Source organism: Nicotiana tomentosiformis, chromosome 10 (assembly GCF_000390325.3).
Source record: "Nicotiana tomentosiformis chromosome 10, ASM39032v3, whole genome shotgun sequence".
Classification (NCBI taxonomy): Eukaryota; Viridiplantae; Streptophyta; class Magnoliopsida; order Solanales; family Solanaceae; genus Nicotiana; species Nicotiana tomentosiformis.
The window spans coordinates 9266034-9277071 of record NC_090821.1 but is presented as its reverse complement, the minus strand read 5'-3'; the positions used below and the strand labels follow the sequence as shown (position 1 = coordinate 9277071).

Below are 11038 nucleotides of genomic sequence, written 5' to 3'. Positions count from 1 at the left end.
GGTATGCTATATTTTTTTTAATTAATCATTTTTTTTGTAGATAGTATGAATGCTTGACGAGGCTTAGCTCAAAGATTGATCATTTTTCGACTGCAGTCGGTCGGAAATTTCAACTGTGTCAGATAAAGTAAGCTTTCTTTTTTGTGGGACCACGGTTTTTGACCAATTACGGTCGGTATTTTTATGTATAATTTTGTATTTGAATTTTTCGACGAATTTACTTTGTTTCTGACCGACTTCGATCGGTATTTTTTCGATCAATTTCGGTAGGTATGCTCTAGGCGGATTTTGACAGTCTTCTAGCAGTGAATTAACCCTGCATATCTAAAACTCATTCTAGCATTAATTGATCCAACGTGACACAGTTTGACTTTTAATTAAAATAAAATACCAGTCCCTTCTACAACTCATTCTAGCATTATTAGAAGATCATATGGTATCCCCTTCTCCCTAAAACTATAAGACGTGGATAATAAGTGGGAGGGCAAAACACAAACTTGATACATCACTATATATATATATATTTAACAGTTGCATAGTTGGGTGCGACGACACAAGAAAAAACAAGCCAGAAAATTAAAGTTAGCCATGGAAAAGAAGATTGAGGTAGTTTCCATGGAGCTAATTACACCTCTTTTTCCCACTCCAAATCACCTTAGATGCTTTGAATTCTCTTTTTTGGATCAGATGGCAATACCGACCGTATTTGCTCCCTTAGTTCTATTCTATCCTCCTCCTTCCTCAAATGGTGATGAATCATATTCCAATCTTGAGCAAGCAAGGGTAGTACTAAATTCGTCAAGATTACTTGTATTGAAGAAATCTTTGTCTGAAATTCTTGCTCGCTTTTACCCTTTTGCTGGTCGAATCAAGAACAACTCAATTGAATGCAACGACGATGGGATGCCTTTTTACGAGGCTTTTGCACGTAATTATCAGTTTGAAGATGTTCTTCAAAACCCTGACGTAGCTAAACATTTCTTCCCCATAGTTGAAGGTAGCTCAATATTACATAATCCTCTACATGTTCAGGTCACAATGTTCGAGTGTGGAGGTATGGCTATTGGTATGTGTGCTTCTCACAAAATTGCTGACGGAGCCACGTTGTGCACCTTCGCAAATGCTTGGGCTATAGCTGCTCGAGGTAGCAGCCCCGATTGTATGGTCCCAGAATTTATTGCAGCTGCAAAATTCTTACCACCACCTATTCCCTATGTTTCAAACGGGCCTAATTATAAGTGGATGTTTGAATTTGCGAAATGCTTTTTGAATGACGAACGTGTCACTAAGTTGTTTGCCTTTGATGCTTCTACTATAGCATCGCTCAAGGCTAAGGTTGTCTGCAATTCTGTACAAGTGCCTACTCGCGTCGAAGTTGTATCTGCCGTGCTCTGGAAATGTGCCATGGCTGCTTCAGGACTCGACAGAAGGTCATCAAAGCTGATACACAACGTAAATATACGAAGGAGATTTGTCCCTCCATTACCAGACCATTGTATAGGAAATGCAGTTGCAGTTGCAGTCGCCACAGCTTGTAATCACGATGACACTGAGTTGTCCACCTTGGTCACTCGTATAAGAAAATCGTTATCAGAACTAAGTTCCAAATACGAGGATAAGCAGAGTCGTGATCAGGCCATTTTGTCCCTTCTCTATGAATACATTGAGCTACCTGAAGCACATATTCGAGGAGAGATAGCATTACAAATTAGTAGTTTGTGTGGCTACAAATTTTATGATATTGATTTTGGCTGGGGAAAGCCTTCATGGTTTAGTGTAATTCAAACGGCAACCAGAAATCTTGTTGTATTGATGGATTCAAGAGATAGCGGTGGATTAGACGCATGGATATGCTTGAAGGACAAAGACATTATGTCTGTTTTTGAGCATGAGCTAAAGGCGCTGCTCGCATTTAATTAATTGAAGAGCCTCTTGCATCAACTTTAATTCTTATTCCTTCAGTTTCTCTGTTGTTTCTTTTCAAGGTTGGAATCTGTATTTGTTTTGTGATTTGCTTTTCCAAGAATTTATTGTGCAGGTATGGTTTAGGGGAATAATAGGACTACCACAGTTAAAATTAAAGGTCGTAATGAGCTAAAGCAGCCTACTTTAGGTGGTATTTTATGTATTTTCCCTAAAATATAATTTACGTCTTTTTTAAACATTTCATAAAGAGCTTGGGATGCAGATCTCTACAGGTAAAAGAAAATAACTTGAACTTGCATAGCTCATGGATTCCAAAGAACCGACACTACAAGAAATACGGTTAATTGTGGAGGTTTATTTGTGGGGATAATAAGAACCCTCACAATAAGATTATTTTGTGGCGTTTCTTTTAACCCCTGCTATATAATTTTTTTTGTGGCGGTTTATTTGTAGAGATTTTTTATAACCTCTGCAAATTGCATCAAATTGTGGAAGTTTGTAAAATATCACAATTCGATACAATTTGTGGCTGTTAATAATCCCCACATTTATGGGGTCAACCAAAAGCATAAATTATGGAGAGGCACTTTAGGGCATAAGAATTTTAGGATAAGTAGAAGTGCTATTGAATACATGCTCTGCTTTTAGCCAACCGAGATGAGCGAAGTTGAGGTGAGACTAGACATAATAGCAGTACCAAAATACAAATAATTTAGATATCTATGCTCGTTATTTCAAAAGAATGGAATGATATATGAAAATGTTACTCGTAAAGTTAAATTAGATGGTTGAATAGACAAGTGCTATCGGGATGTTATGTGACAAAATAGTGTCCATCAAAGAGAAGGAATATTCTTTAAAATAGTTATAATACCGACAATGGTATATGGTCGTGAGTGTTGAATTGCTAAAGTCCAATATATCCACAAGATGTGTGTTACAAAAATGCGGATGCTAAGATGGATATGCAATTATTCAAGATTATATAAGATTAAAACTTAACCACATTCGCCAAAAGGTGCACGTCCTACATATTGAGGATAAAATGGAAGATCGTTTCATATGACTTAGTATGTCCTGCATCGACCTATAGATGTACCGATCCATAAATACGAAAGAAATTTTTTAAATGACCCGATAAGTCGTTTAGAGTTCTAACTTCTCATTTCATAATTTGAGATATTATATAGCTTTATTCGATGATTTATGATTTGCGTACGTGGTCCGTTTTGATTTTCAGAAAATTTAAATGTGATTTTTTAAAGAAAACTTGATTTTAAAACTTATAAGTAATTGGATTTGACCACGGTCAATATTATTAGTAAACGACCTCAGATCGATATTTTGACGATTCTAGTAGGTTCGCATGATGATTTTGAACTTACACGCATGTTTGATTGGGGTCCTGAGTGGCCCGATTCCGTTTCGGCGCTTATTATAAAAAAGTTAAAAATTTAAACTTAAGAATTTTAAAATCTTTGAATTTTGATGTGTGATTTTTAGTTCTTGATGTTATTTTGATGTTTTGAGCTTACGAGCGAGTTCGTATGAGGTTTATATACTTGTGTGGATGTATGGATGGAGTCCCGAAGGGCCCGAAATAAGTTTTGAATTAATTTCGGACTGATTTCGTAGAATTTAGAATTTGTTGGTGCTGCAATTATCGCAATTATGATGAACTTCTCGCAAATGCGAGGTTCGTAATTGCAAAGTGGGCCTCGTATTTGTGAAGGTGGGATGGGGTGGCCAGCTTCGTAATTGCAAAGCTGGAGTCGCATTTGCGACCCTCCCAATTGCGAGATTTGTGTCGCATTCGTGACACCTGAGGCTCAAGGACATTTTTGCATTTGCGAACACTGTTTCCTTTTGCAAGTTGTGCAATTGCTAACAAGAGTTCGCAACTGCGACATATGCAGCTGGGTAAAAATAAAAAATTTTGGGATTAGTTTATTTTATTCTATTTTTTGAGACCTAGACTTTGTGGGAGATGATTTTTGAAGAGAAATCTTTTTCCGTGTTCAAGGGCCAGTAACTTTAACTTGTTTCTTATCAATCTTTATTACTTTTAGTAGATTTTCATCCTAAAATATAAGATTTCATAAAATAGAAATAGGGTTTTGGGTAGAACTTAGGATTTTTCTATTTTACATATTTACACCTCAAATTGAGGTCAGATCTCGAAACAAATCATATATTTGGACTTAGGGGTGAATGGATATTCAGGATTTAATCTTGATTTCGAATTTCAACCAAGTGGATTAGAGTTGACTTTTTGTTGACTTTTCTAAATATGTCAAAGACGGACTTTTTGGATACAGGGATAGTTTCTAAAGCTTATTTTGACTTATTTGAGTATTAATTTGCCAGATTCGAGTAGTTTGGAGGTTTATGCTAAAGAAAATATAGTATTTTAGGGTTGATTTGTCCCGAAAAGAGGTAAGTATCTTGGTTAACCTTGATTTGAGGAAATTAGAATGTAATTACGTCTAATTGCTATGTGTTACATGTGTTGAGAGCAGCGTATACACAAGGTAAGGGGTGTATATGTGTTTGCTATAGGTTAAGCATGCAGGTAAAACTGATTTTTATGCTTAAATTAGATTGTGAAAATCTTTGACTATTCTTATTCATGTTGGTAGCCGTGTTGAGCTTGTTGTGATATTGGGTAGTAAGGCTATTGAAATGTTGATTTAGATATTGGTAATGAGTGATGACTATTTCCCCTTATGGCAAGTTATTTTCAATCACTCTTCTTGATATTATTTGTTCTTTTCACCTTTCATGGTATTGATTTACATGTTTATGCGTGGTGGAAAGAGTGAATTGCACGAAGGATGTTTCCGTGCTCGTGAGGAAGAGTGATATACACGAGGGATATTTTCGTACTTGTGAGGATGAGAATAAAAACACGAAGGGTGATGCTGTGCCATTTGATTGATATCTCTTATTCCTTACTTTTACCATATAGATTGAGAGTTTTGCTATGTTGTTTCATAGTTGCATTGTCAAGTTACTTGGACTTGAATTATGGTGAAAGGCTTTTTTGGTGTTGTTTACGTCATTATACTCCTTAGTTAATTCTTATTATTCCTCGTATTATTTATTTTGCTACTGCACTTGTTATCTCACATGTTACCTAATTGCAATCTTAGTTGATACTTTTTCTTGTTCTCTTAATTGCTATAATTCTCTTTATTTTCTCGTTACTTAAGTGCACATGTTTATATGTAGGTGTTTTGTCTTAGCCTCGTCACTTTCTCGTCGGAGTTAGGCTTGACACTTACAGAATACATTGAGTCGGTTGTACTCATACTACATTTCTGCACTTCATGTGCATACTTTGGCATCAGACTTGGTGGTACTCAAAGGACAAACAAGCTTGCTTGGTTGTGGAGACTCGAGGTAGTGCTGCATTCTCGTCTGCAGGTCTTGATGTCATCCATCTTCTAGACTTTATATTGTTTATTCGTATCAAACAGTGTATTTGTCATTTCAGACATTGTATTTAGTAGTTTTGTAGAAGTTCATGTACTCGGTGACACTAGTTCTGGGAAGATTTTAGATGGTTGTTGGATTTAGTCTTGTTAAGTATTGGTTTGCCTAGCAAGCGATGTTGGGTGTCATCACGACCCCTTGGTTGGAAATTTGGGTCGTGACAAAAAATACAAAATATCTGCACATGAGTGTCTTTTATTTTCATAATATTAGGAGTTGTGAATTAAGGCAAAAATATTAGCACTTTTATAATTTTGTCACATTTTATGTAATCAAGGATATTTAGAAATTTGAATTTTAAATGAATTATTTTAATGAGTTTTAGTAAGTTTGTATTATATTTAATTTATTATTTGTTTGGATCTTTTGTTTTTCGTTGCTTTTTTTTTTGTATAGTAGTATATATCAATTAGATTTTAAGTATGTTGTATTAGTTGGTTAATTTTATTTGTCAAAGTTTTTTTTTTTTAAATAATAAAAAGGAAATAAAAGAGAAAACTAGAAGCAAAGAAAGACGCTAAAAGACAATACTGGACACTATCTTCATCTTACGGGGTAATTTGGAGATTAGACTGAAAATTTTCAGAATCTCGCGGGCAAAATTCCCTCCCTCCCCCCACCCCCCCACCCTCCCCTTTTCAGGATACAATTCCCTCTCCCCAACTCACAAAATCTTTCAGGCCCAAAATTCCTCTCTTCATCACCTTCTCTACCGAGAGAAAGTCGGCGCAGTCAGAACAACAAAGGTTCGTACTTCGTCATACTCTTTTTATTTCCAGTTGCTCTATATCTCCTTTGTTTACTATTCGTTACAGAGTTCGTACTCAAAATTATTTAAGATATGCTTGCGAATTTATGTATTATTACTAGTATTGTGTTATATTTTGGTTCAATTTTTTGTGTGGGTTCGTTCCTTCGCTTGAGGTCTAATTGCAAATTTTACCGTTTTAAGAATTGTTGTGAGGGAATCCTGTGCGCGTTTAAATGGAGGCTCTCTAGTGAGAGACTGTATATTTGTATTACGTGGTATTTGGGAGATCTTTGGTCTTTTACGGTTGATTGAAGTTTTTCCTATTTTGGCTATTGGATGGATTGTGTATTTAGAATTTTGAAGTACGGGGAACAACGCAATGCACTCTTTCTTTGTCCAACGACTTTGCTCACTACTAAGTTTTGGGTTTGTTTTTTGAATTGTTTGTAAGTTGGTCGAGCTTGGGGATTGATGGTCTAATGGTCTAGGAATTGATTTTTTGTTTTTCTTCTTGTTACAATTAAGTAGAATTTTGATTTCCAGCCTCTTCATAATGTAGTACTCTAATTAGTGTTTAATCAAGGCTGCTTTACGGGATACTAGTGTGATTTCCTGATATTAGTTAGCATTGTTTACTATTCACGAACTGCCATAATCACAGATCAACATGAGGAATTTGGTAGATGGTCTAGACTATCGGCTCTCGCCTTTGTTGACAAACTAATGTAAAATGAGAAGAATGAGGTACAATCTTCTAAGTTTGGTTTTCTGTTGTATATTTGCAACTATTGCATCCTTGTATATCAAAAATGATTAGAAAGTGATTGCTTACTCAGTACAATTACATTAACTTTTGCATATGCTCAGGTGATTGTTGTAGAAAATTACTCCAATGGATCAAAGGATAATCTAAAGCAATGGATTGATCATCCAAGATTTGAGCTAATTCGTGAAGGTAAAGCACTCATTGTGTTTGCTTCTACAAATGTGTCTGGATTTCTTGTTATTCATGAGTACTTTTGATCAAATGAATAAAACGTCTAAGTAATTCCAACATATTTGTTTAACCGTGATTATCAGTGAAAATCTAGAGATTAAACTTTAGCTAGTAGTTCCGACTTTGAGTTGAGACTTATCTGAAGCGTCTAGAAATGATTATAAAGAAAATTTCAATGACTAGTCAGAACTATCTCTGTTATACTCCTTCATGTTTCCCTTTTCATGATGCATGACCTATTTGGGTGCAAACAAGCATGGTGAATAAAATTTCTTTCGCTGGTGAATATGTGGGCAAAGGTTTCAGGATTGTTGTAAGTTATGCTTTTTAACTCATTTCTTGACCAGGTGTTCGTTTCAGAGAAAGCTTATTTTTTGTATAACAAACTTCAAGACTTATAGGAAGCTAGAATAATTGGAAGAACATTTGCAGCATTGAACACTACTTTAAGTGAAACAAAAAATAGTAGCCTCGGGAACAAGTAACACAGTTGGCTCATTGACATCTTTCTACATACGTGGCTAAAGGTGGATGTAAACTTGATGTACTAGTCTAAACTCACAACACACATAAATATGTGGTGGTTTTCTATTAAATTGATTGCATTTGGATTTTTCTTATCCCTAAGATTACTGGTTACTGAAATATACAATAATTTTAAGAAATAACAAAGGTCCCTGACACTCATGTGATAGTTGGTTCTGCTATCTATTTTGTCAACTCCAATTATATGAAGGGCATGTTCTAATTATTTAATTAGCTTAATGATATTGCTTTCTTATAATTTTGAAGGATACTGAGATGGTTAACTGATGAAAAGAAAACTACTAAAAGAAACTAATCAAACAAAAATTCCAAATTCTATTGTTGAGATGTCACTAAGTTATCTCCTACATTTTCAATCCTTTCACTTCTTTTCCCTTGATTACTATATGTTATTAAGAGTAATTTGTTTCGTATTCTCTTGCAGTGTTACTGATACAGATACTAATGGAATTCATGTCTGCGAAATTTGATTAAGTCCCTTAACAAATTAGACGTTGAAGTAAGTTGGTAGTATATAAATTCTATTTTTCCTGTTCAAGTTTTGGCACTTTTTTGTTGCTTCTTTTGTTTGAAGTTAGCTCCAAAAGATTTTGACGCTGGCTTGGTTTGTTTAACTAACTATTAGTTTATGGCTCCTATTTTATCCGTTCATTTCTTCTACTTGAGTTTTCCGGTGCTGTTAGCGTTCAACTTTTCATCTTCCGTTAATCATTGGGTTGGATTATAACTTATACTTTATTTGTTGAATTCTAATGTTAGAAAAACTATTTAGGTTGACTTATACTTTAATAGTTACATAGGTGGTTTTTTTTATTTCATGAATATGGCCAGAATTTATGTTGCCAAGTAGAGTAGTTCGTTGAGGTAAGATTTGTGATGATATATGAGGAATTAACTTTGTACTTTAGCTCTTATTCATATGATAATATCCAACAACTTCTGTTCAATGCCTTGATTAGATCAAGTGACAGATTAATTTGTTAAAAAAATTAGAGCTTTCATCTATTTATGTAACTGGATTTGTGCTTTTAGTTTGTCAAAATGCTAGTCAATTATAAGTTTTTCATCAAATATTTTTGTTTCATTATTTCAGCTTAGTGATGTGGAGAGCGAGTCTACTTCCCCTCATGGATGTAAGAGTAGCATCAAGCTATAACAATGTAAATCACCAAGCAAGTACATTGCACTTTGTATATTTATTTATTGAGGATGAGGATCTACTCTTTATAGTATAATGTTTAAGTTATCATACATTTATTTGTATAATTTTAGTTTGATGTGAATTTAAAATTATGATGTTTGTTAGTATTGATATTTTTAATGGAATTTGATTTCTATTGTGAGAGTTATTTAGTAAAATTATTTATTGAATCCTCGAATATAAACTTTCAGATAGATATTGTGGTAGTTACAAATTGTCACTATTAATTTTTTTATTAGATTGAGATCAAGTTGTGAGGGTTATAAATTCCCACAAATTATTTTTTTCAAACGTTGAAATTATATTATGGAGGTGACAAATTGCCGCTAATTAGTTTTATAAACCGCCACAAATTAAAAATTTATTTTGTGGCGGTCGCCGTGGAGGTTGTACAAAACTATCGCAAAAAAGCTTGTGGCGAACGTAACTATGACGTTTTTTGAAACCGCCACAATCAACAAGCCCTAACGCTCATCCACCAATGTTTGGGTGATGCCATGTTTGAGAAGGTGGCAGATGCTGCCACCTCAGGAAGTTTGGGAGATTTACAAAATTCTCATCAAGGAGTTGACAAGGTGAGTAAAGTAAAACTTCAAACTCTAAGGGTTGACTTTGAAGTTTTAAAAAGGAAAGAATCCGAATACATTTCGGATTATTGTTCAAAAGTGAAGGCTGTTGTAAATCAACTAAGAAGATACAGCAAGGACATAGAAGTTGTCCATGTGGTAGAAAAGATCATTCATACTTTAACACCTAAATTTGATTTTGTGGTGTGTGCTATTGAGGAATCTAAAGATTTAAACACTATGATGGCAGAGCAATTGGAGGGTTCTTTAGAGGCCCACGAAGAAAAGATCAAAAGGAGACAAGAAGTGCTACTGGAGCAACTTCTTAAAACTCGGGCATCCTTTAAGGACCATGGAGGTGAAAAGAGTTATCGAGGAAACGGACGAGGACGAGGACGAGGCCGTGGCGGTCATGAAAGAGGAAGAAGTAACGGTAACAACTTCAACAATGAAGTTAAAATCCACCAAACATTCAGAGGTCGTGGTCGTGGACATAGAGGAGGAAGAGGACGTGGCTACTACCAAGAAAATAATGGACAAAGGTATGACAAATCAAAAATTGAGTGTTATAATTGTCATAAATTTGGCCATTACTCTTAGGAATATCGTAGCAATGTTGAAGAAAAAGCTAACCTTGTTGACGACAAGAAAGAAGAATATGAGTCAACATTGTTGATGACACTCAAGGAAGAAGACAGGGATGATTGCAGCTCGTGGTATTTGGACAATGGAGCAAGCAATTATATGTATGGATGCAAGGAGAAGTTTGTGGAGATCAATAAAACGGTGAGAGGTAATATGTCCTTTAGAGATACCTCAAAGATTCAAATAGAAGGGATATGTACGATTATGATCTCCTGTAAAGATGGTAGTCACAAGCTAATTCAAGATGTTTATTATGTCCCAAAATTAAAAAGTAATATTTTGAGTTTGAGCTAACTTCTTGAAAAGGAATATGACATTCACATGAAAAATATGCATCTTTGGTTTAGAGATTCAAGTGGAATTCTAATTGCTAAAGTGCATACGACAACGAACAGATTATTTTCTCTAAATCTTAAGACAATTAATGCAAAGTGTTTCAAGGCTAATGTGCAAGATGGATCATGATATTGGCACATGTGATTTGGGCACTTGAATTTTGAACCGCTCAAATCAATGGAAGAAAAGAATATGGTGCATGGGATATCATCAATCAACCATCCCAATCAATTGTGTGAAGCTTGTCTTCTTGGAAAACATGCAAGGAGGAGTTTTTCAAAGGAGGCCATGTCAAGATCAACCAAACTTTTTCAACTTGTTCACACTGATGTGTGTGGACCAATCAATCCACTTTTCTCTGGTAAAAGTAAATACTTTCTGTTTTTCATTGATGACTTTAGTAGAAAGACTTGGGTTTATTTCTTAAACCAAAAATCTGAAGCTTTTGCTGCTTTTAAAAATTTTAAAGTACTTGTGGAAAAAGAAAGTGGCTATGAAATAAAAGCTTTAAGGTCCGATAGAGAAGGCGAATTCACGTCAAAAGAATTGAATGACTTTTGTCAGTCTCATGAAAT

The 11038-nt window shown here is 34.8% G+C and overlaps 1 protein-coding gene and 1 long non-coding RNA gene across 3 annotated transcripts; both read left to right on the top strand.

The window, feature by feature from the left end:
* The first annotated feature begins 528 nt into the window (after window positions 1-528).
* On the top strand, window positions 529-2167 carry LOC104112122 (stemmadenine O-acetyltransferase-like). The gene has a single exon (XM_070187463.1). It carries the CDS (start codon window positions 589-591, stop codon window positions 1918-1920), a length of 1332 nt encoding a protein of 443 aa, XP_070043564.1. The 5' UTR covers window positions 529-588; the 3' UTR covers window positions 1921-2167.
* Window positions 2168-6033: 3866 nt separating this feature from the next.
* LOC104112121 (uncharacterized) lies at window positions 6034-9058 on the top strand. Of its 2 annotated transcripts, XR_689910.3 has the most exons (5): window positions 6034-6167; window positions 6834-6916; window positions 7040-7127; window positions 8140-8214; window positions 8809-9058. It is a non-coding gene; the product is annotated as an uncharacterized lncRNA (long non-coding RNA). The 2 variants fall into 2 exon arrangements; XR_689909.4 differs by lacking the exon at window positions 6834-6916 and having other exon boundaries at window positions 6041-6167.
* Window positions 9059-11038: the final 1980 nt, after the last annotated feature.